Source organism: Ipomoea triloba, chromosome 7 (assembly GCF_003576645.1).
Source record: "Ipomoea triloba cultivar NCNSP0323 chromosome 7, ASM357664v1".
NCBI classification, from domain to species: Eukaryota; Viridiplantae; Streptophyta; class Magnoliopsida; order Solanales; family Convolvulaceae; genus Ipomoea; species Ipomoea triloba.
The window spans coordinates 24709465-24731638 of NC_044922.1; the positions used below are offsets into that span (position 1 = coordinate 24709465).

At 35.0% G+C, this 22174-nt stretch overlaps 1 protein-coding gene and 1 long non-coding RNA gene across 3 annotated transcripts; both read left to right on the forward strand.

The window, feature by feature from the left end:
• Positions 1–220: 220 nt before the first annotated feature.
• LOC116026326 (receptor kinase-like protein Xa21) lies at positions 221–1612 on the forward strand. The gene has a single exon (XM_031267810.1). It carries the CDS (start codon positions 378–380, stop codon positions 1599–1601), a length of 1224 nt encoding a protein of 407 aa, XP_031123670.1. The 5' UTR covers positions 221–377; the 3' UTR covers positions 1602–1612.
• A 2245-nt stretch (positions 1613–3857) lies between these two features.
• Positions 3858–16051, forward strand: LOC116026033. 2 transcript variants are annotated; one of them, XR_004099765.1, is made up of 3 exons: positions 3858–4326; positions 5303–5368; positions 15068–16051. It is a non-coding gene; the product is annotated as an uncharacterized LOC116026033 (long non-coding RNA). The 2 variants fall into 2 exon arrangements; XR_004099764.1 differs by lacking the exon at positions 15068–16051 and having other exon boundaries at positions 5303–5550.
• Positions 16052–22174: the final 6123 nt, after the last annotated feature.

Genomic DNA, 22174 nt, shown 5'->3' on the forward strand with positions numbered 1-22174 from the left:
AAAATATTTTTCAGCAAACAAACAAGGGATTGCAAAAGTTAAAGTAAGAGGGTAAGAATTAAAATAGAATTCACCGGGGATATGGAAGGGAAAACTCCCTCACAAGATTCACCTCGTAGTTGCAGTTGCAGTGCTGCATTTCCGCCATCTTCTCTCCTAAGCTACCGAATCGCTATTTGTATTCACCAAGAACCAATAATTCCTTCACTTATCTGCAACAACCAACTGCAATTTCATTTTTCTCTAAACCCAACCCACCTACTCTTCTACTGCTCTACTCTTTTTCCCTTCCCAAATAATTTATGCTCTCAATCTTTATTTGCAGTGTATAGTATAGTAGTGTCACATTGCCATTTCATCTGGGCTTAGCTCTAACGATGAGGAGTGTTGTATCTGCTAACATTACATCTTTCATTGCCATTCTCGCCCTTCTTCTTCATTATTCTACCTGCACCTTTGCGATTCCCATTCTTCACCCCCAAGATTTCTTGGCTTTGCAGGCTATTCGGAAAAGCTTGCATGATTTGCCTGGTTCTCAATTTTTCGCTTCCTGGGATTTCACTTCCCACCCCTGTAATTTCCCCGGTGTTATCTGCGATGCTGATAGGGTTATCTCCTTGAATCTCGGTGATTCCACAGCCGGGTCGCCCGGTTTAACCGGACAAATTGACCCGGCTATTGGTAAGCTTTCTGCTCTCGCCGAGTTTACTGTGGTTCCGGGAAGGATAATCGGTACATTGCCGGAAAATCTGTCGCAGTTGAAAAGTCTCAGGTTCCTAGGCATCAGCCGGAACTTTTTGTCGGGGAGGATTCCGGCGGCTATTGGTCAGCTCAAGAGACTACAAACGCTTGATCTCAGTTTCAATCGGTTCACCGGAAGTATTGCTTGGGAAATCGGAGCCTTGCCGGCATTATCCAACGTCATTCTCTGTAACAACCGTCTCTCCGGTTCAGTCCCTCCGTTTGTCTCCCAAACCCTAACCCGGCTCGAACTAAGACATAACAACCTTTCCGGTTCACTCCCACTGAATGCTTTCCCTTCCTCGCTTCAGTACCTTTCTTTGCCGTGGAACCGGCTGGCCGGCCCAGTAGACCGGATCCTAACCCGGCTAAACCGGTTAAACTATCTCGATCTAAGCTCGAACCAGTTCACCGGCTCTATTCCGGGAATCATATTCAGTTTCCCGATCACAAATCTGCAACTTCAGAGAAACAAATTCTCCGGTCCGATTTTGCCGGTTCGTCAGGTGACAATCCAGACCGTTGATCTCAGTTTCAACCGTTTTTCCGGTGAAATATCTCCATTTTTCTCGACCGTACAGAGCTTATACCTTAACAACAACCGGTTCTGGGGTCAAGTCCCCGGCGGCTTAGTGAAGCGGTTACTATCGGCGAATATACAGATTCTGTATTTACAGCACAACTACCTGACCGGAATGGAGATCAATCCGACGGCTGAGATTCCGATAAGCTCATCGTTATGCGTGCAGTATAACTGCATGGTTCCGCCGGTTCAGACCCCGTGTCCGTTGAAAGCTGGGAAGCAGAAGGCCAGGCCTACTGAGCAATGTGTTGAGTGGAAGGGTAGAACGGGGAATTGACGGCTGCAAAATGGAAAGATAAATTTACAGGATTTTTGTGGTAATAAATTCTTTGGAAATTATGGATTAAGTAATAATGATAAAAAAAAATGATGCTATGAATATTATTAACTACTCCGTATTTATTATTATCTAATTAACCATTTAATAATTTATTTTTCTATAAATGCAGGACCCAATGAGGAATTTGGTTCTCCATCCATTGAAGTCAAGGAAACAAAAGATTTTCAAGGAACGGGAGTGAGGATGGTGTAAATTTTATTCCTCGCCTAGAACGGGGTTACATTGATCAATTAGATTTCATCTGTTGATGATTTCTATTCTTTTTTGTTATTAAAAAAAAATTATCCACATTATATATTACGCAAGTACTTTGCCTCATTCAAATTGAATTTTAGTTTGTCTAAATCTTTTTTGAATTAGTCAAGTTTCAAGAGCTAAATAGATGTTTTCAAAAAAAAAAGAAAAAAGAAGAAGAGGTAAATAGATAATTTAATTACAAATTGGAATGTATAGTCCTAAATAATGGTTTTATACCGTACTTATGCCATGGACCCGGGTCCACATTCATAATTTCATAACTTTATGTTCACAAATTTATAATTCTATGTTCACAATTTAATAACTCTATGTTCAACAGTATAACACAATTTTTGAATGTATATAACAAAATTGTGAATATAGAGTTCAAAAATTATGAGTATTGAGTAATGTAATTTTATATATTAAGAGTTAAAACTGTGAATATAGAGTTTTAAATTTGTGAGCATAGACCTGAGTTCACATTGCAAGGTGGACCCAGGTCCATAGCATAACTTGTTGTTATGCCGTGGACCCAGGTCCACCTTACAAGGTGGACTTGGGTCTACATTCACATACACTATACTCTACATTCACATACACTATATTCTACATTCACAATTTGTAAACTCCACATTCACACATTACAGGATTATATGTTTATTAACTATATTACCACTGTTATGCATTCACACATTCAAAACTTTATATTCACAGGTCCTATACTCTACATTCACACTTTGAAACTTCTACATTCACACATTTTTGGACAACTCTATATTCAGCAATATGTTTACTAATTTTTTATTTTTTTTAAAAAGACAAAAACTACGTAATTTTGGACTCAGGTCTACCTTGCAGGGTGGACCTGGGTCCAGAGCATAATTTGCCACAAGAAGACTAGAATAAGAAGTTATAATCTAACTTGGCTCGAATTCACCCCCTCCCATATGGGGACGCAGCCGGGTGCCACTAGACCACAAGGTCTTTGACGACATCGAATTCCTTATTCATAGGCCAAAGGTAAGAGTTCCTTTCCCTTTTATGTTGAAAGAAGTACCAGTAGGCGCAACCCCGAGTCAGCACTACTGATCGACTTCACTAATTCTCTTCATGACCTCCTCTCTTGAACTTTTACTCGCTTCACCCGTCTGGTCGCTTGTCCATTGTGCTCAAAATACTTTTCTATCAAAATTCTTATTTTGTAAACTTTCAAAATAAAACTATAAATAAATAAATAAACAAATATATATATATATATATTTCTCCTACGATTATTTTGCCAAATTAGCTTATAAATAAAATATTTTAAACTCTTTATTTTGAATGATTTAAAACAAAATATTTATATAATTATTTATGGGTTTAAAAACTCTAGTTAAGCAATAAATTTATTTATCAAAATCTTGACCCAAATAATCTACGGTATTTGAGACGAACATGTCGAGTCATTTTACACGTATCAATTCCCCTATTTATGATTCTTAATTCCCAAGTCTAATGATTTGTTTGAGCCTAAAAATATTCCTAATCTAATTTCCTAGCCCAAGCCTTAACCTAAAATTATATATTTATGCATAGATTTCTATTCAAATGTGACCGCACTTTCCCGTGCGGATGGTGCGAAATACATCACTATGTATACAAATATATACTACTCAATGGTGCATTTTCTAACACTGTGTGGTGTATATTTGCATATTTAGTGGTGTGTTTTTTGGTGATGCATATCTAACGATGCATATTTGTGTGGTGTATTTTCTAACATTGAGTGGTGTATATCTGTACACATAGTGGTGCGACCGCACTGACAACACGATATGACACGACCACACCTGATTATGACTCTTTATGGATATATATATATATATAATTATAAAATATGATTTCTAGACCCAAACCCTAGCTATAAATAGTATATTTTGCACCGTTCATCCTCTCTCCCAGCAGCCACTCGTTTCTCTCTCTCTACTTTGGTCTCTCTCTTTCAGTAGCAGACAACACCAACAACAATGAAATTCCGGCGTCAAGCACCAGCAGCCACCACCACCCTTCTCCCTCCCCATCTCTCTTTTGCCTCTCCCTCTCGCCGTCCTTCACCTTCGACCTGCAATCAGCAAGAGACCGCCGCGACCAGCAACCTCCCTTCCTCTCGCAGGTCTACGGCAACAGCAGATCGACGCCGGCTTCCTCTGTTTCCGGCGTGGCAGGGCAGCGGCGGTGGAGCTTGGCATTGACGACCGGCGACCTGTTCTCTTCCACTTCAGGCAGCCTCCACCTTCGGCCTCCATCCTTCCCCTCCACCAGCAGCGGCGAGGCAGAGCAGCGGCGGCGAGCGAGCTCCGGCCCCCATCTCTTTCGGCGACCTCCTTCCCGGTGAAACACTCGACAGCAGCGTCAATGGTGGTGTTTGGCAGTGAAGAAGGTAACTCAAGTTGTCATTGTTGTTATTGAAGTTTGTTGATGAAGATGGCAGCTTAAGATGGATTAACAATAACTAAGGAAGGTAATTAATGGTTAAGTATGGTGTATTAGTTGTTAATGAAGGTGATTAAAGCTTATTGATGATTAAGGTTTAATTATTGGATTATTAGTAATTAAATAATGATTATGGAATAAGTGATGGGTTAACGATTAAGCATGGTAATTAGTTGTTGATAATAATGATAAATGTTGGCTAATGATTAGATGATGATGATTAGACAATGATTATGGATTATTGAGATATGATGTATAAGGATGATATGGATGATGATGATAGGATTACTAAATGGCCGGTGATTATTAAATGGTGGTTGGATAATAATGGATTGTAATGTTGAGATTATGAGACTAATTATGGTATGATGAAGCGGGTGATAATATCTAAAAACATAATAAGTGTGAATGAAGGTTATACCCTTCATTAAAAGTTGTACTTTACAATATATTAGGCAAACATACCCCTACCTTTATAACTTCCGTTATATTTCCGCTATTGTTACCATACACAAACATCCACTATATATTTTCTTATTTTCTTCAATAATAATAATATATATATATACATATTATATATTGGAGTTATATGTTAGTTATTTTCTAAAATATAAATATAAAATTTATAAAAATATTTTACATTATTATTATTATTATTATTTACAGTAATTTAAATATCTAAAATCTAAATAAATTTAAAATTTTAATATAAAATATTAATATTGGGCACCTATTTTTTGCGCATCGCGCATGAGAAAAACTAGTTAATAATAATAAGTATGATGATGGTGGATGGATTATTGATTGGATGATAATGATGGATTTGTTATTGGAAAGGAGTTGATATTGAAATAGGTATGGGTATTGAGTGGAGATGATAATAATAACATTAGTAAATGAATGAAGATTTGGTTGATCCACAGGTTTCCTGTTGAAGTGGCAAGCTTAAGAGTCAACATAAGTGTTTGGCATTTGGAGCTTAATTTGAGGTATAACCTACTCCCAAACTTAGTATTTTACCTTTGTAATCTATGATTATATTGCATTCTATTGTTTATTGTTCAAGTATGATAAAATGTGTAGTGTTTTGTGTTTATTTTGATGTGGGATTGATGTTATTAGTGATATAACGTTGTTGTGGAGGGAATGGAGATGTTATGTAGTCTGTTAATGGAGTTTTGCAGGTGTGGAGTCAAAGAAGACAGGGCGAGAGGAGGCTACTGCCTCCCCTTTGTCTTGCACATGGGACTAGTCGTGGGCACGCGAGGCCTGCGGGCAAATCCCGTGTGTAGCGGCAGGAGTGGGGTGACAGGGCTTGAAGCCTTGCCACCAAGCGTCGTAGTACTACAGGACCATGGCAGGGGGCTTCGAGCCCCTGCTACTAATCCTGTGGGACCATTGGGCTCTCGTGGCGGGGCTTTGTGTTCTACCTATTGGGTCTAGCCACTAATAAACTTTCCGTGCGATTGTGCGATACTCACCTTTTAAGCATTAAAACAACGTACTTTAAGTACACAAACCACACATCTTAAGTTAAGAACACAAACAACGCATCTAAAGTTTTTAAATGGTGCACCTTTAGTTGAGAACACACTACGCACCTTAAGTACATAAGTCATGCACCATAAGAACACAAATCACGCACTTAAGGTTTTAAAATGGTGCACTTTAAGTTTCAACAACTAACGCACTCTAACCATACATATCACGCACCTTAAGCATACATATCGCTGGAGCTTCATTGCTGCTGTCGATATGCTAATAACAAGAGAGAGAGAGGGACGAGAGGTGAGGCGTGAAGGGCTGCTACGACTGGATTATTTCGAGAGGGAGACGGGAGAGGCTACAAACTTGGGTTTCTTGAAAATGAACAACCAAGTGGTGAACAATATATATATATTTATGTATATACCTATGGTTTTGGGACTCAAAAATCATATTTATAAATAAATATATCTAATTATAAATAAATATCTAAAATGAATAATTTAGACTAGAGTTTGTATTAGTAAATTGGATCATGAATACCAAAATCTTAGACAAGTTTATCTTAAACGAATTTGCCAACCAAATAGTTTTAAATTCCTATGTCTAATGATTTGTTTAAGCCCAAGACTATTCATGATTCAATTTCTTATTCGAAACTTTAACCCAAATTATTCATTTTAGATATTTTTGTAAGGATATAAATTTTGAGCCCAAAACCCTAGGTATATATATAAGCATATGTTCATTACCTTCTCCTTGTGTGTTCATTGTAAAAATCATCAGTAGCCTCCCTTCTTCTTTAATCTCTCTCTCTCTCGTCTCTCTCTATCGAAGAAGAACAATATGTCAAAGAACCAACAGACCTATCAGCGGCCTCTTCACCCTCCATCTCCCTCTCTTTTCTCTTAACGTCGGTGGCCAGTAGTAGTAGGTCTGGTGGTCTCTCCCCCTCTCGTGCACACTTTAAGTACACAAGCCACACACCATAAAAACACAAATCACGCACCTAAGGTTTTAAAATGGCGCACCATAAGTTTCAACAAATCACACACTTTAAGCATAAATATCACGCACCTTAAGCATACATATAGCCGGAGCTTCATTGTTGTTGTCGATATGCTAATAACGAGAGAGAGAGAGCGACGAGAGGTGAGGGGTTAGGGGCTGCTACGGCTGGATTATTTCGAGAGGGAGATGGGAGAGGCTACAGACTTGGGTTTCTTGAAAATGAACAACCAAGTGGAGAACAATATACATATNTCGTGCACACTTTAAGTACACAAGCCACACACCATAAAAACACAAATCACGCACCTAAGGTTTTAAAATGGCGCACCATAAGTTTCAACAAATCACACACTTTAAGCATAAATATCACGCACCTTAAGCATACATATAGCCGGAGCTTCATTGTTGTTGTCGATATGCTAATAACGAGAGAGAGAGAGCGACGAGAGGTGAGGGGTTAGGGGCTGCTACGGCTGGATTATTTCGAGAGGGAGATGGGAGAGGCTACAGACTTGGGTTTCTTGAAAATGAACAACCAAGTGGAGAACAATATACATATATTTATGTATATACCTATGGTTTTGGGATTCAAAAATCATATTTATAAATAAATATATCTAGATAAATAAATATTTAAAATAAATAACGTGGATTAAAGTTTGTATTAGTAAATTGGATCATGAATACTAAAATCTTAATCTAAAAGTTTATCTTAAACGAATCTACCAACCAAATGGTTTTAAATTCCTATGTCTAATGATCTATTTAAGCCCAAGACTATTCATGATTCAATTTCCTATTCCTAACTTTAATCCAAATTATTCGTTTTAGATATTTTTATATGGGTATAAATTTTGGAGCCCAAAACCCTAGGTATATATATAAGCATATGTTCATTACCTTCTCCTTGTGTGTTCATTGCAAAAATCATTAGTAGCCTTCCTTCCTCTTTAATCTCTCTCGTCTCTCTCCATAGAAGAAGAACAATATGTCAACGAAGCAACAGACCTATCGACGACCTCTTCACCCTCCATCTCCTTCTCTTTTCTCTTAACGTCGGCGGCCAGCTGTAGTTGGTCTGGCGGTCTCTCTCCCTTCTGTGCGCACCTTAAGTACACAAGTCACGCGCCATAAGAACACAAACCACGCACTTAAGGATTTAAAATGACGCACTTCAAGTTTCAACAACTCACGCACTTTAAGCATAAATATCACGCACCTTAAACATACATATAGCCGGAGCTTCATTGTTGTTGTCGATCTGCTAATAACGAGAGAGAGCGACGAGAGGTGAGGGGTGAGGGGTTGCTACGGCTGGATTATTTCGAGAGGGAGACGGGAGAGGCTACAAACTTGGGTTTCTTGAAAATAAACAACCAAGTAGAGAACAATATACATATATTTATGTATATACCTATGGTTTTGGGATTCAAAAATCATATTTATAAATAAATATATCTAGATAAATAAATAACTAAAATGAATAACTTGGGCTAAAGCTTGTATTAGTAAAGTGGATCATGAATACCAAAATCTTAATCTAAAAGTTTGTCTTAATCGAATTTGCCAACCAAATAGTTTTAAATTCCTATGTCTAATGATTTATTTAAGCCCAAGACTATTCATGATTTAATTTCCTATTCCAAATTTTAATCCAAATTATTCGTTTTAGATATTTTTATGGGTATAAATTTGAATCATTACCCGGCCGGATAGGATATTTTGAATTGGATTCCAAAATATTATGGAGAAAATTAACCTGCAAAACAAGCAAAAACGGGTGTAGTGGAGGTGTTGTAATAAAAAAGGTAACACTCCTCTTAATAGCTTTTATTATTTTTTTACAAATGTCTAATGATTACTTTAATGATCATTCTAGCTTTCAATGATTAGTCAAAAATGTTCGCTGTTATTATTTTTTACGGAATGTTGATGATTACTCGAATGATATAACTAACTAGTTTCAATGATTAGTTATTAATAATTAATTGATTAATTTTATGCTTTTTTTTTGGACTAACGAGGTAAACCCACTCCTCACAACCAGCCTAGGTTACCCATAGCTGACTGGCTCAAACCCAAGGGTTTGAGGTTCAAACCCACGACTTCTCGACTGAAGGTGTAACTCTCTTACCACTTGGGCTGCCCTTACGAGCTTGTATGATTTTTTAATTATTTGGATTGATGATAATAAAATTATTATTTTGTCATACTTGTGCAACAATTATTATTGTGAGTTAAAAGATAAGATAGTAATGCAATAATTAATTGATGATTAGTTAGTAATGATTAATTATTAATTATATTAAGAATTTGTAATTATATAACATAATTAATATTTAATAAGTGGTTTTTAGTAACAATGAGACAATAGTAACAAGTTAAAAAGAAAGATAATATGTATTATTCACTGGTCCAATTTAATAGTTCAAATCCGTCGTACACATTGTATAATTAAAAAATCATACAACTAATCATCAATTAACCATCTAAGCATCAATTAATCATTAATAACTAACTAATCATTAAAATCTAGTTATATCATTAGAGTAATCATCAACATTTCGTAAAAAATAATAAAAGCTAACCTTTTTGACTAATCATTGAAAGCTATATTAATAAAAAAAATAATAAAAATTAACACTCCTTTTAAAGAGGACTAGAGGAGTGTTACTTTTTTTACTACAACGCCTCCGTCTTTACTTATTTTGTCGGTTTATTTTTTCCGTAACATTTTGGAATCCATTTTAAAAAATTGTGTCCGGCGAAGAAAGCACTCTATAAATTTTGGGCCCAAATATTCTAGGTATATATATAAGCATATGTTCATTATCTCCCCCTTGTGGGGTCATTGCAAAAATCATCAGTAGCCTCCCTTCCTCTTTAATCTCTCTCTCTCGTCTCTCTCCATCGAAGAAGAACTATATGTCAACGAAGTAGCAGAATTATCGGCGACCTCTTCACACTCCATCTCCATCTCTTTTCTCTTAACGTCGGCAGCCAGCAGTAGTAGGTCTGGCGGTCTCTCTCCCTCACGTGCGCACCTTAAGTACACAAGTCACACACTATAAGAACACAAACCAAGCACCTAAGGTTGTAAAATGGCGCACCTTAAGTTTCAACAACTCACGCACATTAAGCATAAATATCACGCACCTTAAGCATACATATAGCCATAGCTTCATTGTTGTTGTCGATCTGCTAATAACGAGAGAGAGAGAGAGAGAGCGACGAGAGGTGAGGGGTGAGGGGCTGCTACGACTGGATTATTTCGAGAGAGAGACGGGAGAGGCTACAGATTTGGATTTCTTGAAAATGAACAACCAAGTGGAGAACAATATACATATATTTATGTATATACCTATGGTTTTGGGATTCAAAAATCATATTTATAAATAAATATATCTAATTATAAATAAATATCTAAAATTAATAAATTGGGCTAAAGTTTTATTAGTAAATTGGATCATGAATACGAAAATCTTGATCTAAAAGTTTATCGTAAACAAATCTGCCAACCAAATAGTTTTAAATTCCTATGTCTAATGATTTGTTTAAGCCCAAGACTATTCATGGTTCAATTTCCTATTTCAAACTTTAACCCAAATTATTTGTTTCAGATATTTTTATATAGGTATAAATTTTGGGTCCAAAACCCTAGGTATATATATAAGCATATGTTCATTACCTTCTCCTTGTGTGTTCATTGTAAAAATCGTCAGTAGCCTCCCTTCCTCTTTAATCTCTCTCTCTCGTCTCTCTCCATCGAAGAAGAACAATATGTCAACGAACCAACAGACCTATCTGCGACCTCTTCACCCTCCATCTCCCTCTCTTTTCTCTTAACATCGGTGGCCAATAGTAGTAGGTCTGGTGGTCTCTCTCCCTCCCGTGCACACCTTAAGTACACAAGCCACACACCATAAAAACACAAACCACGCACCTAAGGTTTTAAAATGGCGCACAATAAGTTTCAACAAGTTACACACTTTAAGCATAAATATCACGCACCTTAAGCATACATATAGCCGAAGCTTCATTGTTGTTGTCGATCTGCTAATAACGAGAGAGAGAGAGAGACGAGAGGTGAGGGGTGAGGGGCTGCTACGGCTGGATTATTTCGAGAGGGAGATGGGAGAGGCTACCGACTTGGGTTTCTTGAAAATGAACAACCAAGTGGAGAACAATATACATATGTTTATATATATACCTAGGATTTTGGGACACAAAAATCATATTTATAAATAAATATATCTAATTATAAATATATATTTAAAATGAATAACTTGGGCTAAAGTTTGTATTAGTAAATTGGATCATGTATATTCTTGGGCTTTAACAAATTCCTTAGACTTAGGAATTTAGAACTATTTGGGCTAAGAGAATTGATACATGGCTTTTAAAATTATAAATAATTATATAAATACTTTGTATTAAATCATTAGAAATAAGGAGTTTGATAATCTGAGTGTGTGAGACCCTAAAATACTTTTCTACCAAAATTCCAATCTTATAAAGTTTCAAAATAAAACTATAAAAAAATGAAGAATTCCTATCTTATGATTGTAGACTTGAATAGATATTATTATTATTGATTAATTCTTAGATTGCCCAGCATCGCATAATGTTTATGGATTATTGTGGTAGTCATATATCGAGTTGTGGGTTTTGATGAATAGATAATTGGGCATGTTGAACCCTTTCTATTTGACTTGTAGAATGTTGGGATCTTAGTAGTTTAGCCTAGCAATTATCTAAGTGTGGGTGGTTGTGGCGGTAGCCCTCCCTGTGCTGTGTTTATGGGTTCTAATTTTCCTTAATTTAATAGAATCATTCTTGTCATTCCATTGCATAAGTTTTTAATCTATCTAGGCTCTAGTGTTAGAAATCGGGGGTGTTACATCCGTCCTCAGCACGCATGTCTAACTGCTAGATTATTTCTCTTCCTTCTGACTTCTCCATTTATTCGCCTATTTGACTCCCATACTTGTTCCCATGGTTGTTTGACTCTTCACCCTCCTACTTGGTTGACTCTTCCACTCATTCGCCCTCGGGACCACCTGACTCTTCCACCCCTCCGTCTATCCCACTAACACTTCCGCTTGTTCACCAGTCCATCTGACTACTCCACCCACATGCCCATCCGACTGAGTTCTTCACTCGTCTACTCGTCCACCTAATTCCTTTACCCATCCGTCCACCCTCTTTGACTTCGGCTATCCAACTACCCTATTCGATTGGGTGCACATCCCCGCCCATCACGCTCCAAAATGCTTCTTTTTTTCTTTTATTGTGCAATTGGATGAAACTATAAGCAAAGGCATATTAGTTAGTCCAATTTCTCAATTTAGCACATCATAATATGCACAAAATGAACAAAAGTATATGATAAAATATAGTTTTAATAATAATAAAAAAAAAAAAGTGTTATCATTTACTTAAGCATCAGGTCAATCAAATAAAGTGTCCTACAAAGACTCTTACTTTTACTCTCAAAAGCTAAACTCAATGACATGTCGTTATGAAAAGATAAAAGAAAATCAAAAGGAGTCGGAGTCCAAAGACATTAGATAATAAAAGCTAAACTCAATGACATGTAAATACGAAAAGATAAAAGAAAATCAAAAGGTGTTAAGAGTCCAAAGACATTAGATAAGAATCACGTACTAATTGACACGAGTACACGACACTCTTTCAACTCTACACAGGTTGTGATGAGCACAAATCAGACCTGATAGTAATTATGTATAGTATATTAAATTTGTGAGCATACTAGTATTTAGGCTGTAAAGTCTTTTGATTTAGTCAAATAATTGGAATATTATAATGATGTTCCTTTCTTGTCTTTCTACGAAGATGAGCCCTACCTGGAAGTAAGGTTATCAAAGACTGACCAATTCCTTGACTATACATATATACCACAACAAGCTTTTTTACTATTATCTCTTTGTCTACCGTAAGGCTTCATTTGATTCGCGGAAAATATTTAAGGGAGAATGGAATTGAAATTTTATGAAAAAGCAATTATTAGGAAGATGAATTTCATTCGCTACAAGAATGAAGACATTTAGTGGCAAATCTTTTATGTCATTTTATAATTTAGTCACAAATAATACACTTTTTGTGACCAGAAAAAAATGACACTATTGTGTGGGATAATTGTTATAACCTTTTTTTGGTCATTGACAATATGGTAATTGTGATTGTGGCAAGTATTTGTTGTGAGTAAGTTGTCACTATTACTAGAATAATAGTGTTGTAACATACATTGTCACTAAATGTATGTGCATTTTGGCGGCATTATAATTATGGCGGGAACGAATGTAGTTGTTACAAAATATAATCTGGACACAAATTTTAATACTTTTTGTGACAAATAGTTGTTGGTTACTCTTGTTTATAATATTTGTGACAATTTATTTTGTCAATAAAAATACAATTGGTTAGTACCATTATAAATGAGAAAGAATTGCGAGAAATTGTTACAAATATTTGTGATGCTCTATAATTCCTCAACAAAAATTACTAAATTGTGACAATAATTGTGTTGATTTCAAGTTTTGTCACTAATTTATGATAATTGTAACAAGTAATTAGTTGTTACTAAAAATGTCATTCCTAGGGATTGCTTGTTCTAGCTTCTATCAATATGGTGTCTTCATCTCTAAATTTGATTCACACTACTACAAATAAGGCTTTTAACGTCAGTTTTTTACACTTTTAACGTCGGTTTTCGTTCGACGTCGTTATTCCAGACGTAGTACATCAACAAAACGACGTCGATTATATAACCGACGTCGTATATTATCTACAACGTCGATTTTTACACTTAATCGACGCTGTATATTTTTAAAAAATTAAAAAAAAAACATATGACGTCGGTTTTTAGAAAACAACCGACGTCATATATTTTTTATTAATTAATTATAACTTACAACTTTGGTTGTAGTTGTTTATTTTTTAAATTACTTAACACGTCGATGTTTTACAAAATAAATAAATAAATAAAAATCGACGTGTAATGTTAATTTTTTTTAAAAAAATAACTACATACGACGTCGGTTAAATCCTCAACCGATGTCGTATGTTTTAAACAAATAACTGCATGTGGGGGATTGTTGGAAAAAATAGCATAAAATAGCACTTTTAGTGGCTATTTTGTGGTACAAATATATATGGGGTCCACTTCCATTTTGAGTCGGGTCAGAGTGGATTAGGGTTCTTCGTAGTTAGATGAATGGATTAATATATTGTACACACAAAACGGATAATAGGTGAATGAGAAATTGGTTCTCAAAGTTGACCCATTTGAGTTGGAAAAATTGAGGAAAAAAACTTTAAAGTAGGTTTTGTCCCACATTGGTTTGGGAAGTGGGTTTGCACCACTATTTATACAAGAGTCTTTTGTAAGACTTATTGAATTATATAGTATAGAAGCTCTCTCTCGCGCGTAGGGGGTGCAAATCAAATCCCAAATTGAGAGTGAAAATGATAACTCGGGATATGATATATTTTTTTTGGATTCCAAGAATAAAATGTATCTTTTGAGTCAAATCCTAACTTGGTTTTGGAATGTGTATTTTATTGTTTTTTAGTATGTCCAACTATGGAGGGAAATTATATCTTCATCATTCAGTTGGACTTTAATTGGAACCAAATATTGATTATTTAGTATGTCCAACTAATGGTGGGAATTATATCTTCCTTTATTAGTTGTTCAAATCAATTATGAGTGTGTGTATCATTAATTTTGCTGAAGAAAAGTGAGAGTGATCATTTAAAAAAAAATCATTAAGATGCTCAACTAAAGATTATGGATTTAATTATTGTTTTCGTATATCTCAATGCAAATTGAATTGTATGTCAAACAATAAGTCCAAGCGATTCCACGAGTATTAATTAATTTTATATTTGTTCATATAAATTCATAAGTTCAAATTATTGAACATTTAGTTGTGCAACATATTTATGAAAATGTTGTAACAATATTAATGAGTTTATTAGAATAAAAAATATTTAACTTGTGGTGCACTACTATTTAATAAATTCTTTAGCATTTAATAGAATCTTTAGTCTCTACAAAATTGATCCTAGGCCATTTTGATATGTAAGACTCAAAATAATTTTGTGAGACATATAAATAAGACTCGTGATGTTCAGTTCATTTTAAACAATTTTTTTCCTCGCCCCAGTTTTGTATCGTCAAGCCTCTATCCACTGCTTGCTTCAAGGTTTCCTTGGCTCACCCCTATGATCTGTTGTCGGTGTCCTCGTTGCTTGACTCTGTGCTCGTACGCTCCTCCATGCTTCCTACCGGCAAGGCCACTCAAGACGATTTCAACCGTTTAGTCTTTATATCACTTATTTCCTTCCCATTCTCAAAAATTATATTTCTCTCTATCAAACAATGTCATTTGAATTACTACTTTATGTAATATTTTCCCTAATAATATATATCATATATTATATATTAAAGCCTTAATTAAGTGGTGCAAGTTGACTAGGCTTGTTAAATAGTTTGGTTGGACTGAATAACTAGGAGTTGTTATTCAACCAGATTCTATGCCTAATATAAACTTGGATTGGTGAGGTACATGATATTCATTATATAGCACATTCAGATACGGTACTCATACTACTCAGTAGACACCCATACACCATCTAGGGTTCTGAGTCAAGTATGAGTCAAATATGGCTAACGGTCTACCGTCCAAGAGGCATCACACATCAACTATGGTTGGAGACCAACACTGCTTCCGCTTCCGCTACTACGAGGTTAGGTTTCTCGTAGACTATTCTGTGTGGTTAGATTATTTATATCTAACACTTTATTGTCACCTTATTCTTTTCCGATCAAATTACAATTCTTTTCTCTTCTAATTCACTCATAACAACCAAACACCATGTTGATTTAAGGGACTAAAATGGTCGCCAATTTAAACAAACAACTTAGGGACTAAATACGGTCACATGTATAATTAAGGGATTGAGTTGACTATTTTAATATAATTAAAGGACTAAAATAACCATTCTCTCTATTTTGAATGAATCGAAGTATGTTATGTAAGCAAATAGTAGCCAAGATCTTATGTTCTAGTGACACCAAGTTGCACTTTCATATCAGAGGTTGTGGGTTCGACACTGGGCCGTTCCAATAAAAATTTGGTCCTGTGCAATATCTTACATTGGGCCACTTTTTCAAGTAATTTGTATATATAAATAAAAGTTGTTCAAAAAGTTGTGTCAAAAATTCAAAATATAAATATTGTATAAAAATACACCTAAATTTCATTTAAAAAGTGACAGGCGTCGTGCACATTTAGACGCAAAATCAATCACAAAACTTTTGATATCAGCTTCTTCCAAAATCTCATTTTCAATAGAGATTAAAACTAATCCATTGAGTTTCTCTTGCAACATATTTGATCGTAAGTAAGATTTCAACAATTTCAACTTTGAAAAACTCCTTTCTACAGAGGCAACGGTAATTGGGATAATCAATGATATTCGATATGTATAGAACAGTTTTAGATATAAATATATGAAAATAGATACAAATAAATAATTGATTAATTAGTTGAGTTGGTTAGATTGTGTTTTTACTTAAGGAAGGATGATGGTTCGAATCTTGATGGTTGTAATTTATAATGTGTTTTCTATTTGAATTATTTTATCAAATTAATTATGTTTCATATATTGTTATTAATATTTGTATAAAGTTTTGATGTGTTTTATTTTTCGTTTATATCCAATAATATTTATGACTATATTCCTTTTAAATGTTTCATTTTTTTTAATACCATCGATTCTATTACAATACAATATATGTTCATTACTACTATTGAGGCATGCACAACGAGTCAATATTGCTGAGGCTCGAACCCACAATCTCCCACATAAGGGAGCAACTTGGTGCTATGATACACTCTCATTTGTACCTATTTTACTTGTGTTTTTATGTAGGTTTTATAGTTAATTGTGTGATAAAATGTTGTGTCCAATGCTTATTTCCATGTTTTCATATTTAAAATGGTATAATGCTTGGTTTAAATGTTTTTGATGTGTTTAGAAGTGCATTAGAACCATTTGTGAACAAAAGCCAATCCAAAGGAGCCAAAGAGTTGTAATTCCCGCTACCATGGCGACATCTTGGTAATCGGACCATATCTTTTCCTATGAATATCCAAATGAGATGATTCTTGAGCCATTGGAAAGAAGACTTCAAGGGCTACAACTCTTTTGAAGACATCAAAGTGTAGATTGAAAGGGAAAATGGTCAAAAGATCAAAGAGTTGTAATTTCTGCTAAATATGGCGACACCTCGGTAATTGGACCATATCTCAGCCTAGAAATATCCAAATGAGGTGATTCTTAAACCATTGGAAAGAAGACTTCAAGGGCTACAACTCTTATGAAGACATCAAAGTGTAATTCGAAAGGGAAAAGGGTCAAAATCAGGATGCAAGTCGGAACTGCGTCACAGGAATTTTCGACGCGTCGAACTCAACTTTCGACGCGTCGAAAATCCCAAAAATGAGGCAGAATAGCCTCGTTTCGGCGCTGTAAAGATTCGACGCGTCGAATGTTGGATTCGACGCGTCGAATGTCGCAGATCTGCGATTCTAAACTTCTAAAAATTGTCATTTTTGCCCTCCATTCTCCACCCACTATAAAAGCATCATTTTCTCTTCAAACCCTAGGCTTGGCTGCGGATTTTGACCAAAAAGGAGAGCAAGGAAGAAGATTTGAAGCCACAACAAGAGAGGAGAAGAGCTTGGAAGACACATTCGGGAGAATTTCTTCATCTCTTCTCTACTTTAAGCTTTGTTAAATCTTTCTTTGAATTGTTTGTTGTTGAAACTAAGATAGCCATGTTTGGCTAAGATTTCCTTTGGGATTTTTGGATTGATAAGTGTTTATAAACCTATGTGCCTAGTTCTTGAATTGCTTGAATGAAATATCTATTTGGGTTTATTACTTGTTTTGTAATTGTGGCTTAATTTCTTGATGCTTGTAGTTAAGGATCCTAATTACTTGTTTCATTGCTAAATTTGTCTATGAATTAGAGCACCCACAATTGCACTTGATTCTTGTACCTCGAGAGAGGACATGTTGATTAAGGGATTTATTGTGAATAGCTCACGAGAGTGAGTATTCCAATTGNCCAATAAAAATTTGGTCCTGTGCAATATCTTACATTGGGCCACTTTTTCAAGTAATTTGTATATATAAATAAAAGTTGTTCAAAAAGTTGTGTCAAAAATTCAAAATATAAATATTGTATAAAAATACACCTAAATTTCATTTAAAAAGTGACAGGCGTCGTGCACATTTAGACGCAAAATCAATCACAAAACTTTTGATATCAGCTTCTTCCAAAATCTCATTTTCAATAGAGATTAAAACTAATCCATTGAGTTTCTCTTGCAACATATTTGATCGTAAGTAAGATTTCAACAATTTCAACTTTGAAAAACTCCTTTCTACAGAGGCAACGGTAATTGGGATAATCAATGATATTCGATATGTATAGAACAGTTTTAGATATAAATATATGAAAATAGATACAAATAAATAATTGATTAATTAGTTGAGTTGGTTAGATTGTGTTTTTACTTAAGGAAGGATGATGGTTCGAATCTTGATGGTTGTAATTTATAATGTGTTTTCTATTTGAATTATTTTATCAAATTAATTATGTTTCATATATTGTTATTAATATTTGTATAAAGTTTTGATGTGTTTTATTTTTCGTTTATATCCAATAATATTTATGACTATATTCCTTTTAAATGTTTCATTTTTTTTAATACCATCGATTCTATTACAATACAATATATGTTCATTACTACTATTGAGGCATGCACAACGAGTCAATATTGCTGAGGCTCGAACCCACAATCTCCCACATAAGGGAGCAACTTGGTGCTATGATACACTCTCATTTGTACCTATTTTACTTGTGTTTTTATGTAGGTTTTATAGTTAATTGTGTGATAAAATGTTGTGTCCAATGCTTATTTCCATGTTTTCATATTTAAAATGGTATAATGCTTGGTTTAAATGTTTTTGATGTGTTTAGAAGTGCATTAGAACCATTTGTGAACAAAAGCCAATCCAAAGGAGCCAAAGAGTTGTAATTCCCGCTACCATGGCGACATCTTGGTAATCGGACCATATCTTTTCCTATGAATATCCAAATGAGATGATTCTTGAGCCATTGGAAAGAAGACTTCAAGGGCTACAACTCTTTTGAAGACATCAAAGTGTAGATTGAAAGGGAAAATGGTCAAAAGATCAAAGAGTTGTAATTTCTGCTAAATATGGCGACACCTCGGTAATTGGACCATATCTCAGCCTAGAAATATCCAAATGAGGTGATTCTTAAACCATTGGAAAGAAGACTTCAAGGGCTACAACTCTTATGAAGACATCAAAGTGTAATTCGAAAGGGAAAAGGGTCAAAATCAGGATGCAAGTCGGAACTGCGTCACAGGAATTTTCGACGCGTCGAACTCAACTTTCGACGCGTCGAAAATCCCAAAAATGAGGCAGAATAGCCTCGTTTCGGCGCTGTAAAGATTCGACGCGTCGAATGTTGGATTCGACGCGTCGAATGTCGCAGATCTGCGATTCTAAACTTCTAAAAATTGTCATTTTTGCCCTCCATTCTCCACCCACTATAAAAGCATCATTTTCTCTTCAAACCCTAGGCTTGGCTGCGGATTTTGACCAAAAAGGAGAGCAAGGAAGAAGATTTGAAGCCACAACAAGAGAGGAGAAGAGCTTGGAAGACACATTCGGGAGAATTTCTTCATCTCTTCTCTACTTTAAGCTTTGTTAAATCTTTCTTTGAATTGTTTGTTGTTGAAACTAAGATAGCCATGTTTGGCTAAGATTTCCTTTGGGATTTTTGGATTGATAAGTGTTTATAAACCTATGTGCCTAGTTCTTGAATTGCTTGAATGAAATATCTATTTGGGTTTATTACTTGTTTTGTAATTGTGGCTTAATTTCTTGATGCTTGTAGTTAAGGATCCTAATTACTTGTTTCATTGCTAAATTTGTCTATGAATTAGAGCACCCACAATTGCACTTGATTCTTGTACCTCGAGAGAGGACATGTTGATTAAGGGATTTATTGTGAATAGCTCACGAGAGTGAGTATTCCAATTACCATGTTTTGGGATTGAATTACGAGAGTAATCTTTCCCTTTTAGATTGCAATCATCCACACTTGTTGAACCCGAATGATTATTTCACTTTAGATTGGCACTAGGTGATTAAACACTTTGACACCCAAAAATCCCGCTCTTAATCTCTTGTATATAAAAGTCCGTTTGCCTTGCTTCATTTATTTTATTTTCATAATTTTAGATAAATACCCATTGTTAACGTAGGAATAGCTTCTCGTGAATTAATTAGTAACTAGTGCTTAATACCCCGCTTCCCTGTGGATCGATAACCCCGGAATACTCCGGGTATTTGCTTGTACCTAAAAATGCTACGACCATGCTACCTCTTTTATGTTTCGCCCCCATTAGGACGGGCTAGGACATTTTTCTGGATCCGCCACTGCCTGCGTAATGTATGATTCTATGAATTCAATGCCTTATAGGCTATATAGTGTATATACAAAATACATATAATAAAAAAAAAATAGATATAGGGGCTCCAAAATTTGGGGCCCTGTGCAAACCCCCTGGGCAGACTTGCCCAGCACTGACCTTAGGTTCGAGCTTACATTGTAACAGAGTCAGTAGTACTCAAAAAATATGTAAGCAAATAGTATAAAATAAAATAGAATGCGAGAATATATATAATACTACCTCCGTCCCATTTTGTTTGTCTAATTCGGTTAACGAAGCTTGACTGAAATTATTTTTAATTCAAATTTTCATAATATTAAGTTTAGTATTAGTATATAAAATTTATATATTTAGAAACTACATTAAATGTACTATTAAACACAAAAAATCAAATTTAAAAATAATTAAAAATTATTAAAGAAAATAAGCAATGAAGAAAGAGTTGGTTTGACCAATGAATAGTAAATAGGACAGGTAAAATGGGAATGAGGTATTACTCTTTAGTAATCCGCACGAGTACATGCGACTCACTCAACTCTACACTATGTTGTGATGACCACATATGAGAGTTGGCAGTAATGTAGTATAGTAAATTAGTGACCGTACTAGTATTTAGGCTGGAAAGTCATTTGATTTAGTCAAACGAACAATTGGAACACTGTTGTTCCTTTTCTGATTATATTCATCTACTGGATCTTTCTACGAAGATGAGCCCTACCTGGAAGTAAACTAATCAAAGACTGACCAAAAAAAAACAAGACTGACCAATTCCTTGACTTTACATATATACCACAACACGCTTTTTCACTCTTATCTCTTTGTCCACTCTAAGGGTGTGTTTGGTAACACGAAAAATGATTTTCGGAAATCATTTTTCGAGCTTTCGGTGTTTGACAACGTCTGGAAAATGCGGTCAACGGATGATCCTGTTTTTCCGAAAAACAACTTTCGGACAAAAAGTCCGGAAGTCATTTTCCGGAAAATTTTTCTGCGCGAGGGACGGCGGGACTGCGGACTGGTTGCTTTGGTTAGTTTCGGCTGTTTGTTTGTTATTTTTTTTGTCTTTCTTTTGTTTTTTAATAATAAAGAATATTATTTTATATATTTTTATATTTTAAATAAAATAATAAAAATATATAATTATACAATTCTACTCATTTTCCACCCATTTTTAAGAAAATGAACCAAACACATAAAGACAGTTTTCCAGAATGCAACCAAACACAGAAAATGAAATTGTTTTCTGGAAAATGACTCATTTTCCAGAAATCATTTTCCTACTTTCCAAACACACCCTAAGCGTAGCCTACTCAAGTGTGTTCCTTTTATTGCTTATTCATACCTTGTTGGAAATTTTAACAAAATTAGCATTTTGAGTGGTAATTTTGTGGTATAAATATTTGTACGGTCCGTCTTTAATTTGGGTGGGTCAAAATAGAATTCGTGTTTTTTTAAGTTAAACGAAGAAATTAATATATTGTATGTTCAAAATTGATAATTGGTAAATAAGAAATTGATTTTCAAAATACACCATTTGAGTTGAAAAAGTGGAGATGGAAAGGCTTTTGGAAGAAGACTTTTGTCCCACATCGAAAAATGGATGTGAATTTGCACTAGTATATATACAATTTCCTTTTTAGATAAGTTTGAATTATATACGGATCGAGTAACATAGATGTTCTATCTCGTGAGTAGGGGGGCATAACATTT